This window comes from Panthera uncia (genome assembly GCF_023721935.1).
Source record: "Panthera uncia isolate 11264 chromosome C1 unlocalized genomic scaffold, Puncia_PCG_1.0 HiC_scaffold_4, whole genome shotgun sequence".
NCBI lineage: Eukaryota > Metazoa > Chordata > Mammalia > Carnivora > Felidae > Panthera > Panthera uncia.
In genome coordinates this window covers 72013698-72032824 of record NW_026057585.1, presented here as the reverse complement: position 1 = coordinate 72032824, position 19127 = coordinate 72013698, and the positions used below count along the sequence as shown (strand labels likewise).

Sequence of the window (19127 nt, the reverse complement as noted above, 5' to 3'; positions counted from 1 at the left end):
CCAGCACAAAGCATCATGGGGCTCAGTCCCACAAACTGTGAGATCATGACCTGAACAGAAATCAAGAGTTGGACCCTTAACTGACTGAGCCACCCAGGCACCCTGCATATTTTAAAATCAGGAAGTATAAGTCCTGAAGCTTTGTTCTTCTTTTTCAAGATGGTTTTAGCTGTTCAGCATCCCTTGAAATTCCATATGAATTTTAAGATGGGTTTTTCTATTTCTGCAAAAAAAAAAAAAATGTCATTGGGATTCTGATAGAGACTGCATTGAATCTTCAGATTGCTTTAGATAGTATTGACATCTTAATAATATTAAGTCTTCCAATCCATGAACATGGAATGTGTTTCCATTACTTTCTCTTCTTTAATTTTTTTCAGCAATGATTTCTAGTTTTTATTGTACAAGTCTTTCACCTCCTTGGTTAAATTAATTCCTAACTATTTTTTTGATGCTACTATAAATAGAAGTGTTTTTGTAATTTCCTTTTCAGATTGCTCATTGCTACCATGTAGAAGTGTGACTGAGTTTTGTGTGTTGACTATGTGTCTTGCTGCTTGGCTAAATTCATTTATTAAGTCTAACTGTGGAATCTTTAAGGTTTCCTACATATAAGATTATATCATCTGCAAACAGAGATAATTTTGCTTCTTCTTCTCCAGTTTGGACGTCTTTTATTTATTTTTTTCTTGCTTAATTGCTCTGGCTAGAATTTCCAATACTATGTTGAATAGAAATGGTGAAAGTTTGTTCCTGATCTTACAGGGAAAGCTTTCAGTCTTTGACCATTGAATATGATGTTCACCGTGGGTTTCTTATAAATCTTTATTATGTTGAGATAGTTTTCTTCTTTTCCTAGATTATTTTGTGGTTTGTTGTCATTGTTGTTGTTGTTTTAAGTAGGATCTATGCCAAGCATGGAGCCCAATGCAGGGTTTGAACTCACAACCCTGAGATCAAGACCTAACCGAAAATCAAGAGTCAGACACTTAACCAACTGAGGCATCCAGGCGCCCCTCTTTAATGTTTTTTTAATCATGAAACGGTGTTGAATCCTGTCAAATGCTTTTTCTGCACCAATTAGATGATCATGTCAATGTTCCTTCATACTTTTAATGTGGTGTATCACAATGATTAATTTCTGTATATTGAACCATACTTACATTTCAGGAATAGATCTCACTTGGTTATGGTGTATATCCTTTCTAACATGATGTTAAATTCATTTTGATAATATTTTTTGAGGATTTTTACATCAATTCTCATAAAGGATATTGGTCTGTAGTTTTTTCTTCCTTATAGTATCTTTGTCTGGCTTTCATGGCAGGGTAAGCTGACCTCACTGGGTGAGTTAGAAAGTGTTTCTTCCCTTTCAAGTTTTGGGAAAAGTTTGAGAAGGCTTGGTGTTAGTTCTTTTTTTAATGTTTGGTAGAATTTACCAGTGAGGCCATCAGGCCTGAGACCTTTCTCTGTACTGGAGATTTTTGATTACTGACTCAGTATCCTTACACATTATAGGTCTATTCAAATTTTCTGTTTCTTTATGATTCAGTCTTTGTTGGTTTTGTGTTTCTAGGAATTTGTCCATTTCGTGTATGTTGTCTAATTTATTGTGTACAATTGTTCGGAGTACTCTTTTTTTAAATGTTTTTATTTATTTTTGAGAGAGAGAGAGAGAGAGAGAGCGCGCGCGCGCGCGCGCGCGCGCACAAGTGGGGGAGGGGCAGAGAGAGAGAGGGAGAAACAGAATCTGAAGCAGGCTCCAGGCTCCAAGCTGTCAGCACAGAGCCCGATGCAGGGCTCGAACTCATGAACTGCAAGATCATGACCTGAACTGAAGCTGGAAGCTCAACCAACTGAGCCATCCAGGTGCTCCTGTTCAGAGTACTCTTATAATTTTTTTTTTTTAATTTCTGTAGAATCAGTAGTAATATACTCATTTTCAACTCTTACTTTAGTAATTTGAGTCTTTTTTTTTTTCTTAGTCTAGGTGAAGATTTGTCAATTTTGTTCATCGTTTCAAATAACGAATTTTTGGTTTCACTGATTTTATATATTGATTTTCTATTCTTTATTTTATCTGTGCTCTAACCTTTATTATTTCTTTCTACTATGTCTGGATTTAATTTGTTGTTCTTTTCATACTTTCTTAAATTATAAAGTTAGGTTGTTGATTTCAAATCTTTCTTGTTCTTTAATGTGAGCATTTATTGCTATAAATTTCCTCCTTTTATTACTTCTCATAAGTTTTGCTGTGTTGAACTTTCATTTTCATTCATCTCTGGGTATTTCCTAATCTCTCTTGTGATATCTTCTTTGATCCATTGGTTGTTTAAAAGTAAGTTGTTTAATTTCCACAAATATGTGAATTTTCCAGTTTTCCTTCTGTTCTTAATTTCTGTCTCCATCCTACTATGATCAGAGAAGATACTTTGTATTACCATATTACCAATCTGTCTTTTAAAATCTGTTAAGATTTAGTCTGTGGCCTAAAATATGGTCTGTCCTGGAGAATGACCTGTGTGCATTTGAGAAGGATGAGTACTTTGTTGTCATTGAGTAGAGTGTCCTGTATGTCTGTTAAATATTACTGCTTTATTGTGTTGTTCACGTCCTGTTTCCTTACTTATTTTATATCTGGCTGTTCTATCCATTATTGAAAGTAGGATATTGAGGGGTACCTGGATGACTCAGTCGTTAAGCATCTGACTTCAGCTCAGGTCATGATCTCATAGTTTGTGAGTTCGAGTCCCACATCGGGGGAGCTTGAGCCCCACTTTGAGTAAAAACATGAACCCCAGGTGAGCCCTGCTTCTCTCTCTCTCTCTCTCTCTCTCTCTCCCTCTCTCTCTCTCCCTCTCTCTCTCTCTCTCTGCCCCTTGATAACTTGCACCCTCTCTCTCAATCAAAAAGAAAAAGAAAGAAAGAAAGAAAGAAAGAAAGAAAGAAAGAAAGAAAGAAAAAGAAAGAAAGAAAGAAAGAAAGAAAGAAAGAAAGAAAGAAAGAAAGGTAATTGAAGTCTCCAATTCTTGTTGTAGAAATGTCTCCATCTTCTTTCAGTTTGGCCAATTTTTGCCTTATATATTTTGGTTGGTGATTAGGTACTATTATATCTTATTGCTGTATTGAATGTTTTATTAATATATAATGTCCTTCTTTGTCTCTTGTAATCTTTTTTGATTTAAAGTCTATTTTGTCTGATATTAGTTTAACTAGCCCTGCCATCTTTTGGTTACTGTTTGCATGAAAAACTTTTTTTATCCTTTATCTTGCAACCTGTTTGCATCTATGAATCTGAAGTGAATCTTGTGTGGACAGTATATAGTTGGATCATGTTTTGTTTTTATTCATGATACCAATGTCTGTCTTTTGATTGTAGAGATAATTACCTTAAATTTAAAGTAATTATTACAGTAGGACTTTTGTCATTTTGCCATGTTTCTATGTACATTATAGCTCTTTGTCCCCCTCATTTCCTGCATTATTGTCTCTCTTGTGTATAGTTGATTTTTTGGTAATAAAACATTTTAATTCCTTTTCATTTCCTTTGAGTATACTCTATAAGTATTTTCTTTGTGGTTACCATAGGGATTACATTTAACATGCTAAAGTTATAACACTCTAATTTGACTTTATGCCAGCTTAACTGTAATAGTATGCAAAAATTCTGCTCATTTACAGCTCTGCTCTCAGTAACTGACATCACAAAATTACAATTTTATATATTGTGTGTCTAAAAACATGAACTAATAATTGCTTTTTAAAATGTATTAGTCTCTTAAATTACATAGAAACCAAATTATGGAATTAGAATGAAAGTTACAATAATACTAGCTTTTAGGCTAATAATTTTAAACAATATATTCATCTCTTAAATCATGTGGAAAAAAGTTGAGTTTTAAACCATTGTTACTATAATACTAGCTTTTATAATTGCCCATGTATTTACCTTTACTGAGATGTTTATCTCTTCATATGGCTTTGAGTTACTGTCTGGTAGCTTTTCATTTCAACCCGCAGGACTCCCTTTAGGATTTCTCACAGGGAAGGTCTACTAGTAACAAACTCCCTCAGCTTTTATTTATCTGTAAATGTCTTAATTTCATTCTCACTCTTGAAAGGACAGTTTTGTTGGATATAGAACTCTTGGCTGACAGGTTTTTCCTTTTAGCATTTTGAATATATCAGCCCACAGCCTTCTGACCTCCAAAGTTTCTGATGAGAAATCTGCTCAATAATTGAGGATTATTGAGGATCTTATTGAGGATCTCCTGTAAGTGACAAGTCACTTCTCTCTTGCTGCAGTTGAGATTATCTCTTTGCCTTTGCCTTTCAATAGTTTAATTATAATGTGTCTTGGTGTGGGTCTCCTTGATTTCATCTTTCTTGCAGTTCATTGAGCTTCTTGGATGCTTATATTCATGTCTTTAAACAAATGGTCATTTTCTTTTGTCTTTGATGGTGACCATGACTGTGGCCCATTCCTGTTCTGTCACCCATATATCCACTGAAAGGAGACTGATCTGGGAAGCAGGCACCAAGACAAACCTAGAATTACAGGAGAGTTATTGGGGGGTGGTACCTGAGAAGGATCAGGGAAGGGCAGACATGGGCTAGCAAAGCCTTTAGATCGTGATTCAGGTCTGATATCTGTTAAAGAAGAGGGAGACGGAAGGAAGATTGGAAGGAAGAACCTCAGCCTGTGGTGTAGCTCTGAGAAGTCTCATTCAGACCAACAGGGCTTTGGCTCTGTGATAACCTGTGATGAAATTCCACATTAACCAGAAATGGCCAGGCCTTAATATCCCTAACCATGCTCAGTTGTTCACTGGAGGATGCCCGGGAAGTGTGCGCCAAGTTCTTTCCTGAAGAGAGAGATACCTACCAGGGGTACAGTTACATGTGGCCCTCTGTATCACAGAATCCTTTTTTTTTTTTTTTATGTTTATTTTGAGAGAGAGAGAAAGATCGCTGGTGGGGGGTGGGGGTGGGGCGGGAGAGAGAGAGGGAGACACAGAATCCGAAGCAGGCTCCAGGCTTCGAGCTGTCAGCACAGAGCCCAATGCAGGGCTCAAACCCACAAACTGGGAGATCATGACCTGAGACAAAGTTGGACACTCAACCAAACCCAGGCACCCCACAGAATTCTGGATGGTAGAAAAGATTCTTGTAGAGTAACTGGTAAATCTACCTCCCTCTATGATAGATGTTATCTATGACATTCTGAATAAATGAGCATCTGTCTTATTTTAAAACTTGTTTAGAAAAGAAAACACATTTTCCTATCATGTTTAATATTAAATACCAGGGTTTTTTTCTGTCTGATCTTAGTCCTACAGCTATGGTATAAGCCAGTTTTCTTTACCTTGTCATCAAGACTTGAAATATGTGTGGATTTCTAAAATAATAAAGATTTATATTGACTTTTAATGATCCTTTCATTTCATCCCACATAGAGCCCCCTGGAAGGGGCTAAGAAGGAACATTGTAAATATATGGTTCTTCCCTTTAAGAGTGTTTGCAAATAGAAGTCTTTCAAATTAGAAAAGGTATTCAATGAATAAGTAATACATTATAGTTAAATGGCCTTTTAAAGTCATTTCTTGGGGCGCCTTGGTGGTTCAGTCAGTTGGGCGTCCGACTTCAGCTGAGGTCATGATCTCACGGCTCGTGGGTTCGAGCCCCGTGTCGGGCTCTATGCTGCCGGCTCAGAGCTTGGAGCCTGCTTCAGATTCTGTGTCTCCCTCTCTCTCTGCCCCTCCCCTGCTCATGCTCTGTCTCTCTCTGTCTCAAAAATAAATAAGAACATTAAAAAAAATTTTTTAAGTCATTTCTTGAGGAAAGAGGAAGTAACTAAATAGATTTTTGCCATTGAAGTTCTCTTGTGATCTTTCAAGAAGAAAAAGACTGAAGCTTTCTTGATTGTGTTTAGCAGCCAGGCAATGGTGATATCACTCAGTATTAACCAAAGAATCATTCTCAGCAGCGTAATCGAGTGAACTGAATGCTGTAATCCGGGGGTTAGGAGCTTCAGATCTTGATGTAGGGTCACGCTCCCCTTCGCCTGCATCATCAGCTTTTAGATGGGTGCTCAGGTGCCTCATGCCATCATTCCTGGTCTCTGACTACTTTACTTTCTGTTTCCTACAAATAGGAAGTAAAAGGATGGAAATTAAGATCTGAGTGCCTACAATGTTGTAATGACTCTGCTGTGGGTTTGATATAACTCATGTAATGTTAACAGAAAATTCTGGGAGGTAAGTATCGTTCCGTCTTCTGCATAGTGAGGAAACCAAGATCACAAATTCATAAATGTGGAAGATCTCAAATTTCAACTGACTACAAAACCCACATTTTTGCCACTGTGACTTTCAAACTGTGTTTTAGGGATCCTTGACATTCTACAGATGCAAAGCTCCAGGCCTTCTGCCTCCACACCGACCAGAGAAGCTTCCATTTCTGGGAGCCCTGGAGGCAGTTTCCCCATAAGAATTCTTTTGAAAATAAATGAGAGGGGGTGACTTTAAAAGAACAAATAATTTAGTGACTACTGGGTGGCTCAATCAGTTAAGCGCCCAACTCTTGGTTTCTGCTCAGGTCATGATCTCACAGTTCCATGGGATCGAGCCCGCATCAGGCTCTGTGCTGGCAGCGTAGAGCTAACTTGGGGTTCTCTCCCTTCCTCCCTCTCTGTGCCCCCTTCCCAAAAACAAATAAATATTTAATTAATTTTTAAAAATTTTAAAAGAACAAATAATTTAGAAAAGCAATCCTTTAAACCAAGTCCTCAAGATAATGATCTGTATTCCTTACCAATTTCTATATGCAGACAGATTTATCATTAATTAGATCCTCTTAATGTGGCTAGTATGCATATTCTCAGAGAAAATGCTTAAAAGAGAAGAAATGCTAGGTATCTGGTAAGAATGATAATAGCCACAATATGTCAAGCATCTCTCATATGCCATGTTCTGTTCTAGATGTTTTATAAACATAGTCTCATGTAATCCCTATAACAACCCTCCCCAAGGTAGGAGAGATAGTCCCACTTCATATTTGAGAGAATTTAAAGGAACTTGAACAATGTAAGAGACAGAGCTAGGAGTTATTCCAGGTTTGTCTGGCCTTCCAGCTGATTTTGTTCATCATATTAACTCTTATGAGGATTTATGGAGGGGTTTATATAGTGGATTTATTATAACTGATGGGGGTTACAGCATGCCCAACACTGAGCACATGAACCTGGAGGTGATGACCTGGCATGTTTCTTCCTGTCTGGCACCCACATCTGCCACCCCATTGGCTATGCCTGTGCGAGGGCAGAGCACAGTGCAAGCACACAGCACGGATGGCAGGAACACTTGTCATACTGTGCCCAGGAGGCATAGTTTGGTTCAGAGCATTAGATGATCCCCACCTTTCAGGTAGTGGAACACTGAAAGTGGAAAATTCCAAGCTGTTACACCGTTCTCCAGAGCCGTTGGTAGCTACCCTGTGCCAGTTAGGCAATTCCTTAGCACGTCAGTCAGTGCTTCCCTGTTTGCTGTTGCCTGACAGATGAGGTAGGCTCCCTTCAGCTACCCAGAGCTCTCGCCATCCCACTGCTCATCTCTCACATTGTTTGCTGCCCTTTTCCTGTGTTTTTCTGCTTGAAACTTTGGTCACCACGGAGTCTGTGAAGGACATAAATTGCCTAAGTGCATAATTATTTTTAGAATGGCATAAATTATGGGAGATTTCAAATATATATCCCTTTGAAAACTATCTTTTAAAAGTTATGGCATTAAAATACATGACATTCTTATGCTAAAAAACACAAAGGAAATGAGGGGAGTTGAACCATTTCCCTACACTTTGCACAGAGGCATCTCAGGTGGTGGAGGGGTGGGGCCAAGAAGAGCTTTGCCTTGAGTGCTGAATGCTCAGCGTGTCAGGTATGGATGTGCAGAAACCATTCACCAGGGCAGAAGAGGGTGGGTGATATCCTTTCCTGTATCCTTGTATGGTACTGCTAAGAAGTCGACCTCATTCTTAGCCAGGTCTTTTTTCTATGCCCTTAGACAGGAGGATTTGCAAAAGTTACACCGAGGTTTTAGCATCCATTTTTCCAGTTTCCTTTTCCATTCTTTCCAACCCATCTCTTCCTGTTTTATTGATATTAAACACAAAAAAGGGAAATTATTAATAATCAACGTTACTAAACTAATGGATTAATTTTGGAAAAAACCTGTAGGTCAAATGAATACATATCTGGCAGCAAATTATGAATCCAGAAGTACAAGCAAAGCTCCAGCATACTTTTGTCCAAAATTTAATTAGGTAAAACTCTTTGGTTGATCCACCCTTTCCTTTCTTCAGCTTAAGTAAATATATCTGAGCCTCACCTCTGTTCTCTGTAAAAAAAAAAAAAAAAAAAAAAGTAGTTCCAATTTTGTAGGGTTCTGGGAAAATAAAATGAGATTGTGCAAGTAAAACATGTACCGTAATGTCTGACATATGCTAAGCACTAACTACCTATTAGCTGATCTCATTATTATTGCAATTATTATTACCAACGAATTTAGAAAGATTTCAACAATACTTTGTATTTGGTCGGTGCTTAACATTTACAGAATACTTTCAAAATCTCACTTTATTCCTACTCCGATGGCCATAATGTATGTAGGAAAAGTATTAGCTCCATTTTACAGTTGAGAAAACAGACTCAGAGAGAAAAATGTCTCTTACGAACTATGGTACCATGAACTATTTTTCCCAGCTTTATATCTCCTTTAGGTGACTTTATAATTTAGTTAGGGTGTAAATTAGTATTATTAGAATTTATAGGAAACATTATTGTATGTAGAAATAATTATGTAAAATGCTTTTTTGCAGATTTTGAAAATGAGCCAAGAAAAAATTGACATATTTGAAAGTAAGTTGTCAGAAGAGAGAGAAAGGAGAAAGCAATCGACATCTGATCTTAATACTGTACAGAAGGCTTTGAAAGTTGATAGTGAGGTATTCTGCCACTCAGGATGTTATTCTCCTCTTTTTGCATTCCTAATTTAGGGATTTCATGTTACCATTTATTTTGATTTTAAAATAAATAGTAGCTCTAGAATATGTGTTTCTGTTAGTAATAATGGGGTGACTGTTGTTCCCTCACGCTGAGTTCCAGCTCCAGCACTAGCCAAAAAGAGACCTTTAAGTAGTAGGTGGTTTGATTATTATGGTGGCCATAGAGTCATGGACTTGTCTCTCCTTTTAACTGCTTGTCCTACCATCTTGGAAAGGTCTATCAAGAGACAACCAGCCTATATTTAAAAGAGAGACCTGGAAGTGAGTCCATGGAAGTCTAGATCACCAATTTAGAGGATGGTGACATTTAATCAGTTTGCAGGGTGGGTGACAGCCAGTGCAATGCCCCAAATCCCATCCTGATGACCTACAGGAATTTCCAATACAATGAGGTAGGAAACTGATACCACTTGCCTTCTTCCTGTGGCCACTCTCTGTTCTCTCTCCTTTTTGCCCAACACTTTCCTCATCAACATTCTCTTCTCCTTCTGATTTGAAGGCTTTGGGAAAATACCATGTAACTCCTTTCCTAAAGTAAATTTAATATCATCCGTTTCCTTCACAGGACACCACAGACTAACTCTCAGGCCCCAGTCATCCACCAGCCAAACTACATCTTCCATGTCATCAATGTAGAAATTTGATAAGACTCTACATATAACTAAAGGGTTTTCTCTCACAAATATAGGGGGAAGAAATCAGAGGATTAGAGGAAGCCCTAGTCACTGAATACACATTATTAACTAAGGCAGCATAATTTGTTGTGAAGAACACAGAGTTTGAAGTTGGTCAGATGGTTGAATCTCAGCTTTACCACTTCCTGGCTATGTGAACTTGGGCAGGCCACTTACACTCTCTGAGCCTGTTTCAGTAGCCCTTCTGCATGAGGTTGTCACAAGATTAAAGGCTCAGTTATTCTGTAAAAGGTACATTTGAAAAAAGATACACTTTAAGCAAGAAAATATAATTAGTGCAGGAGTTGCTGAAGAATGTACCCTCTCTACAAGCCTTGCAAAAAGTAGGAAGAACTCTAGAAACCCAGTCCTTCCACCTGTGAGTGATAGAAGCTAAGAATGCTCAGTTTCATTAATTGACTTAAGTAAACTTTACTACTTAACTACCTTAACTACTTTCTTAAAAGTAGTTCTGCTAGAAGAATAAGTTGGGGGGAAAAAAGCAAAAAAAAAAAAAAATTGTGAGAGTTGTTTCAAAGATTCCATTTTAGAAATATTATACTTTTTATGGGGAAAATCTCATTTTACTAAATGTCTTTATTTCTTAATCAGGAGGTGCAAAAATCAAGGTCAGAACTTATATGCCTTTATAATGAAATTCAAAGTCTTCCAAGGGCAGCAGAAGACAGAGACCATTATTTAATAACATATGACCTGCTACAAAGAGAGAATTCTGAATTAGAAACAAAGGTGAGACTGAATTAATTATTTAAATGTTCAGTGTTAGACTTTATCTCTTATGAGGATACAATAAAAGGAAATTAATTTTCAATAAGAGATTACATGTAAATTGGAGTTTCTTTTATTATTATAGAATAAATTCCCATATAGTGTAGGCTATAAGCCAAGTTATGACTCAGAATAGACTTCAGTCTTTCACTCTTAGAATTAATCTGTGAATTTTTTTTTTTTTTACTTTGAGTCAGTTTCCCAAAAGCTTAAATTTTGGAGCACATATTATAATGTAAAAGGTTTGCTCAAAAATACAACCACCAAATGATCCAGCAATTCCGCTATCTAGAGAGATCTACCCAAAAGAATTGAAAGCAGAGTCTTGAAGAGATATTTGCACACCCATTTTCACAGCAGCATTATTCACAATAGTTAAAGCTTAGAAGTATCCCAAGTGTTTCTTGATGGATGAATAGACAAGCAAATTGTGGTATATACACACAATGGAAAGTCATTGAGCCTTAAAAAGGAAGGAGATTCTGCAATATGCTACAACATGGATGAATCTTGAAGACTTTGTGCTAAGTGAAATAAACCAATCACAAAAACACAAACACTGTATGATTTCAATTATATGAGGTACTCAGAGTAGTCAAAATCATAAAGACAGAAAGTGTAATGGTGGTTGCCCAGGGACTGGGGGAGACAAGAAAAGGGTGTAATTGTATAATAGGTATTGGGTTTGTTTTACAAGATGAAAAGAGTTCGGGGGATGGGTGGTGGCAGTGGCCGCACAACCGTGTGAATATATTTAATACCACGGAACCACACACTTAAACTAGTTAAGATGGTAAACTTTATGTTAAGTCTATTTTACCACCACCCCCCAGTACTCAAAACAAACAAGTTTACTTAAGTGTCTTCAACCTTAAACCTTTGAATCAAAGCATTTTTTTTTCAGTTATACTGAAAATTAGGCTTATACTTAGAATTAGAAAAATATTTAAATGTCCTGACCCCACTTTGTTCCCCAAGTGTAAAAATGGCTGCCAGACCAGGGTTAGTCAACATTGGAGGTTGCCTGTAGTGTAATTTCTGGAGTCCCACCTATTATTAACAACTCTGGGCTGAAAATTCCCTTCCTCAGTTACTCTCTGGGTCTTGATTAAAATGGCAGAAAGAAGTGAAGGCTTGAACACACAGTTAAAAGATATTGGGTTATATTTTAGTACATGTGAAATGGAGGACTAAGTCCAGGCCTCATTTATGTGAAGTTTTTATCCTGAAAGCAGGGTACAAGTTGCTGAGAGATTGGGATATGGATCAAATAGTATGTGACTTAGGGAGGGAAAGGTTCAGAACATGGGGTTTGCTGTCTGGGAAGGGAGATTATGGGGCATAGCCTATAACTAAGCTTTGTTTGTGGGATCTTGTCAGCAAAGTGAGTTACCCTCACACTGTGCAGTTAAAGGATCTTGTCTTATGAAATATCATTGGATAGTTTAACACAGGAGATAAACGTAGGCAATAAGAATATAATATAAAAATGAGAGAGCCGTATCACTATCCTGCTAATCTGGCTCTCTCTCACTTAAAAAACTTTTTATTTTGAAATAATTTCAAACTTATAGAAAAGTTGCAAAAATAGCAAAAAGAATGCCCATGTACCCTCACCTCTCCAATGTTAACATGGTTGATACTACATTTGCTTTATCTTTCTCTCTCTCTCCCTCTCTCCAAAAATACCCTTCTTTAAAACCATGGATTTATGCATCCTTATGCCTGTGGTAAAAATGGATTAATTATATAACAACTGCAAAGTGTTAAGTTAAACTAGAAGAAGATCCTTCAATTAGATGTTAATTTATATTACTTGTCAATAATTATTTAAGCATTTAATGGACTAAATGACTAAATGTACTTTTTTCATAATTATCTGTAAGAGTATGCAAAATAGAATATTTGTCTTTTCACTTTAACTTTATAGGTCTTGAAGCTTTCACAAGAATTTGAACAATTAAATCATTTTACTGTAGAGAGAAAAACTGCAGCTACTAATTTAATTACAGGTGAAAATATCTGTAAAGATCTTGTGTCTAAAGAACCAATTTTGGAAGTAGAGATTCAAAGCCCAAAGGAAGAGGAAAAGGAATTCTGGTAAATTGAGAAAATCCCATATCACATTAATTATTTGGGGGTACATTTGGCTTAATCATCACAAGAATTTGATATTTGTTGCCAAATGATGTGAGTGGAAAAATTAGTTATAAGCAAGCATTCCCCAAGAAGTTTGTCTTTTAATATATTATTAAATTTTTAAATCTTTTCCTGCTTTTTAAAATAATTTTATGCTTCTTGTAGAAAATTTGGAAAGCATGGAAAAGTGAAAGGAGATGTTAATAGCCCATAATGTCACCAGGGGGATATGTTAATGTCCTAATTTTTCTTTCTTCTCTCTATAAACATACATATATGTGGGATTTTTTTTTTTTACATAATTGGACTATACTCTAAATATCAAAAAAGCTGAGAGATTTTTGCTGTTTTTATTTAACATTGTATCTGATAATTTTGATAACCCTTTTCTTTCTTTTTCATTCTTCTTTTCTCTCTTGTTAATCTTGCCCTTTAACTCTTGTCTTTCTACTTTTTCACCAAAAGTATTTTCTCACAGAAACTTGTTAGACTTTGGGCAAATGTATTACCCTGCCTTGGCACGATAATAGATGCAATCGAATTCTGTCCAGGCAAAAGCCTAGAACTAGATCATCAAAAGGGAATGAAAGATGGCAATTTGACTTATATATTACATACTAAAGGACACATCATCAATGAACTAGGAAAATATGGTCTAGGTATGGCCACATTTATATCTTTCAAAATGTTTTAACATACAAGGAGGTTTTTTTGCTAGTTTTGGACCTCTGAATTGTATGCCCTCCTAAAAGTTGCTTTTAACTTTAGAGTGTGCTTTGAGTCCAAGATTCACAACCATGAAACCTAGTTGCACAAGTGGGAAAAGCATATTGGAGAGGTGGTGGGGAATAGGTGTAATAGTGGTCACAAGAACAAAAAGCCAAGAAGCTAGATCACAGCATTTAGGTTTGCTGTAGGGGAAAAAGGAAGTCTAGTTCTTGAGCACTGGAAAAGTATATTACTGGGTTTTTGAGGGAGATTATTCTAGAATCTCTATAAGAGATAAATTAAAGAAGAAAAATGGACCAATTAATCCAGATATGAGCTACAGATGAAGAGACAGTGGCCTAGATTGAGTAGGCAGCAGTGGAGATGAAGTGTCCAATTTGAACACTCTTCAGAGAAGAAGTTGACATTAATTATCAAAGCTGACAAAAATCCACCCACCTGACTTGGGGTAATTGGTAGGGATACTTGCCCCACAGAACAAGGCTATGGCCTTAATTCATTTGGAGGTGGGGAACCTTGCCATGATAAAGATACTGGACTTCTCTATAAAGAGCTCCTTGCTGCCACCTGTTTCCATGACTTGGTCTAAATTAAATTACTTCCCAGCACCAAGACTGTGAGATGTCTACATATCTGCCCTATGCTTCCCTCTCTCCTCATAATGTTTCCTTGCTTATCTCCTCTGTCCCACTTCACAGCCTCCACATATCTCAGATCCGTTACACAATCACAATCAACAGTAAAATTGCCTATCTACCATGTGCCAGGTACTATAGGAAGACACTGAGGATACAAAATAAGACACAATTCCTACCCTTATGGTCCAAATAGCCTGCTGGGGGAAGATAGTCTTGGATACTATGGAAGCACAAAGGAGGTGCCCTGGCCCGGGCTAATAAACCAGAAAATATTCTTAAAGGAAATAACAAACCGAGTCCTGAAGTATGGGTAACCGAGAGCCAAGCAAAAAGATGGGGGATTAACTTTCAAGGGGGGTATGACATGTACAAGAGAAGGCATGATTTGTTTGAGGAACTCAATGACCTCAGTGCTGCTACAGCATAGAGCTTGAAGAGAGGAACTGGGGAAGGAGACCGTGAGAGTGAAGAAGTAGGCAGGGACCTGATCATGAGGGAACATGAGTGTCTGCATGAAGAAGTTTGGACAACAGGAAACTACCACAGGGTTTAGTAACATAAAAGAGACTAAGAAGATTTGTGCTTTAGAAAAATCACTCTGCCAATTGTGTGGGAAATAGATTATTGTACAGGAACAAAGGCAGTGAGACCAGTTAGGAGACTGTTGCTATAATCTAGCTGAGAGATGGTGGTATTTGTGAGGAAGAGAAAAGTAAAGGGAAATGAGAAGAGGTAGACTCAACAGGACTTCAGGATTAATGAGTATAGGAAATGAGGAAGAAGGCATGGAAGTCAGAGTGTGGGCAGAGTTTAAAGAAGACTTTCAAGGTTCTGGTTTGATGGTGTCATCCTCTGAGTTTGGGAACACAGTTTAGAGGGAGGAGGGGAAGGAGTTCAGCTTTTGAAACACTGACTTTGAAGTGTCTCTGGAGCAGCCATGCCAAGAGCAAATGAAGACTGGGCTGGAGATAAATTTGAGAATCATCTATAAGTGGACATAAGCAGAAGTCATATGATGGATGAGATGGCCCTGGTTGTTGTCTGATGAAAGTACCTGAAGGCAGAAACCAAAGAAAAGCCTCTATAAGAGACGAAAAGAATTACCCTCAAAAGTAACTGAGACAAAACAGCCAGAGAGGTAGAAGGAAAGTCAGGAGAGTATGTGTTACAGAAGCCAGATTAAAGAGTGTTTCAAGAAGAAAGAAATAGCAAATAGTGCCATGTACTGCCAAGAAAATAAAGAATAAAGAGTGATTACTGAATCAGATTAAGAATGTGGTTGAAGACTTTAGTAAGAGTAGCTCCAAGGAAGGGCAAAAAACAAATGACTCCCTAGATCCCATCTCATGGGATGGTGAATGGGAGTGAACTGAGGAGTGAGTGGAATTTGAGGAAGTACAACTGGTGAGTGTAGCTGCTTTCCAAAAAGTTTGGTTGTGAAAGGGAGAAGGGAATATGGAACTGAAGTGAGAGAAAATTTGTGTATGTTTAAATGCTGATCAGAAAGAGTCCCCAAATGGACAGGTTTAGGATTCTGCATACCAGAGAGGGGCTAGCCTTAGGAAGTCAGCCACCTGGTCCGCTGTAACAGGAGGAAGAAAGGGAGAATGGACAGAGATCCAAGTGAGTTTTTAACTTGAAACCAAAGGATTGTGTGACAATTTGTGTCTTCTGTGAAGTAGGAAAGAAAGTCATGTGCTGAAAGAGGAATAGAAATATCAGAGTTTATAACATAGTGAAAAAAGTTTGAAATAATCACTATGGTGAGTGGAAAGGGAAGCTGACTAAGGAGGGCAGGTAGTGTTGAGGACCCAGTTAAGCTAGAGACTGTGACTTTGTATGGCATCTGTCTTTGAGAATATGTGATCTGTGGGGCAACATTTAGTATAGGCATGAGAAGACAGTTGGATTCGTCCAGGACCAAGGTTTTGCCACACGAATGCAGTGGAAGGACAATGGGGGGCGAAAGTTGAACATTTTATTTAGGCAGTGATTAAAATAATGAACAGTAGGCTCTACGTTGGATAAAGAAGCAGGTAAAGGGAGCTGATAGAAAAAGGGAAAAGTAATTGAAGGTACTTATGTAAAAATTATGTAAAAAGAAAAAGCTGAAATCTGGATATCTAATTTTAGTTATTTTGGAAGTGAAGCATTTGCTGATGATACAACTCATAGTGTGGTTATGCAAGTAGCTGGCAAAGAGGGAGAGATGAGAAGATAACTGGAGATAAGGAGACTGAGGAAGTGAGATGCCAAGGCATTGGTGGGTGATCTGTATGGACCTTGGAATCCTCCAGGATGATTGCAGGACTTGGGGTGAAGAAGACACCAGAAAGCCATGAGCCAAAACCTTCCATTTGAAGAGAAGTAGAAAGTGTTTACAGCACACCTAGCATGGTCCAATGCACATAGAAGCTGCTCCATAAGCCAAATTGATTGATTCTTGTAGCACATCTCTTCTACTAGATTTTAGCTCCTTTAAGATAATGGGCTCTTTCTTGTTTTTCTGTTGTTTATAGTGCCTTTCTTTTAGAACAACAGATCTTAGAACAGGAGGGAACTGCAGATCTTCTAGTGGTTTACAGAGGTCAACCTTCTAAAACTTTAGGAGCTCTGTAAGGGTCTCAGAAACTGCCATGGGAGATGAGGAAAGACTGATGAGTGGAATTCTGTGTAAGATTTTACTTCAAGAAAGAAGCCACAGCTAAAATGTTTGAAAACCACTGCTATTTAGCTAAGTCTTCTCCTTTCACAGAAGAGGTCTCTGAGACCAAGAGAACTAAAATGACTATTTTGGTCACAGTCACATACTTAGCAAGTTATCAGCAGGACTGCAAGAGGTCCACATCCCCTAACTCTGAGTCAGAAGTTACCACTTTATCTACTTTGTAGAGGACATAGTCACAAATATCCCAAGGGAAAGAAGGTGCTGGGACACTTGGGGTCTAGGTAATTGCTATGAAAGTGAGCTTTATGGTGTTAAAAAATTACTCAGGACTCTGTCTCTGTATATGCATAACATGGAGGGGGGAAAGGGGAGAAGAATGAAGTCCCATCTGTCTTGTTCTGGACTGTCTCCAGTGTCTAGAACAATGCCTGACACACAGTAGGTACTTTTAAAATATTGGAATGGGGCGCCTGGGTGGCTCAGTCGGTTAAATGGCCGACTTCAGCTCAGGTCATGATCTCACGGTCCGTGAGTTCGAGCCCCGCGTCGGGCTCTGTGCTGATAGCTTGGAGCCTGGAGCCTGCTTATGTTTCTGTGTCTCCCTCTCTCTCTGCCCCTCCCCCATTCGCGCTCTGTCTCTCTCTGCCTTTCAAAAATGAATAAATGTTGAAAAAAAATTTTTTTAATAAAAAATAAATAAATAAAATATTGGAATGAATGGAGATTTCCTCCTACTCCCACTGTGTACTTGCAGCTAAACCCAAAGTTGGACTTCCAAGAGCAGCTCTAAGCTTGCAGAGCCCAGCTGATCTCAACCTGGGTTTGCTTTATTAGGAAGCTTGGGCCAGAGCAGCTGGTAGCTTCCCTTGACCTTAATGAGCTGTATTTTTTTCTAACACATTCTCATTTACCATCTCATTACATCTTACTACCTTTATCAAGAATTATATGATAAATCAGGGCACTAGTGTGGCTCAGTTGGTTAAGCATCTGACTCTTGATTTCACCTCAGGTCATGACCCATAGTTCATGGGGTTGAGCCCCACATCGGGCTCTGTGCTGACAGTGAGGAGCCTGCTTGGGATTCTCTCTCTCTCCCTCTCTGCCCTTCCCCAGCTCACGCTCCCTCTCTGTCTCTCTCAAAATAAATAAGTATTTTTTTAAAAAGAATTATATGATAAATGTTCAAGTTGATTTTCATTTCCGATTCAACTTGACAGTGAATTTATATCCATTGCACAAACTACTGATGCAATTTTCCTCTTCCTCTAAACTATTCCTTCCCCGGTCCAATCTATTCAGTGAATAGTCCCTCCCTTCACACAGTTGATCAAACCAAAGCCTAAGGAGTCACTTGCTTCCTCCCCACATCTAAGTCATCAACAAATCCTGTCAGTTCTACCATGAAAACATAAAATATTTAACCTATTTATTTCTATCTGTATCTCCACTGCTACTACCCCACTCCCTGACACTGGTATCATTCACTGGGACTATCACGATATCTTCTTAACCTCCCTGCTTCAATACCTCTTTCCTAATCCATTCTCCATAGATTAACCAAAGTGGTCCTTTAATAATGCAACTTGAATAATATTACTCCCTCTCTTAAAAACTTCTCAATGGCTTCCCATTATGCTTGAAATAAAATCTAAACCCTTACCATAACCAGTAAGGTCTTCTGTGACTTGGCCTCTGCCTACCTCTCCAATTTTATCATCATACCATTTTCTGCCTTGTTTATCATGCAGCCTTTCAGAGCCTCTAGCCCTTAAAGCACATTCCCACTTCAGGAATTTTGCACTGACAAGCTCTTCCTGCCCAGAATGCTTCTCCCCCAGTTTTTCATGCAGCTGACTTCTCTGCACATTCACAGGTAATCACTAAACACCATGTTAGGAAAAGTCCTAACTCCTTCTCTCCCATGTTACCTTATTTGTGATGTATCATAATCTGATTATCTTGTTTACTTGTTTGTTGTTTGTCCTCATATTCTTCCTCTTGGTGTGTGCTCTATGAGAGCATGGTCCCGGCTGTCTTGGTCACCGTTAACTTTTTAGCACATACAACAGTGCTTGGCGTATAATTGATATTCAATAAATATTTGATGAATGAATGAGCTCATCTTTTCTTTTGCTTCCTCTCTGGAAACAGAGTTCTATTGCTACCCAGAAAGAAAATGCACGTGAGCAAGGGAGATGGGCAGAGGGAGAGAGAGAGAGTATCTTAATCAGGCCCTATGCTCAGTGGAGAATCCTACGTGGCACTTGATCCCACGACCCTGGGATCATGACCTGAGCTGAAATCGAGAGTCGCATGCTCAACCAAATGAGTCACCCAGGCACCCCTCTATTTTTTTAAGGAAATCTTTTTATTTTTAGGTACTTGTAGATTCACATGCATACGGTTGTATGAAATAATAGAGAGATC

General features: G+C 38.2%; 1 protein-coding gene across 8 annotated transcripts in view; it reads left to right on the top strand.

The window, feature by feature from the left end:
* CCDC30 (coiled-coil domain containing 30) overlaps nt 1-19127 on the top strand; it is a 131588-nt gene that overhangs the window by 48119 nt on the left and 64342 nt on the right. Inside the window, exons 1-4 of one of the 8 annotated variants that reach the window (XM_049617370.1) lie at nt 6192-6257; nt 8875-9000; nt 10347-10484; nt 12454-12623. The exons of 4 other annotated variants lie outside the window; for them this stretch is intronic. In XM_049617370.1, the coding sequence (XP_049473327.1) occupies nt 8884-9000; nt 10347-10484; nt 12454-12623 (425 nt within the window). In that variant the 5' untranslated portion in view covers nt 6192-6257; nt 8875-8883. Of the gene's footprint in view, nt 1-6191; nt 6258-7434; nt 7563-7582; nt 7935-8874; nt 9001-10346; nt 10485-12453; nt 12624-19127 lie in introns of those variants that run through there. 3 more of the 8 variants (XM_049617369.1, XM_049617371.1, XM_049617372.1) reach the window with 3 other exon arrangements.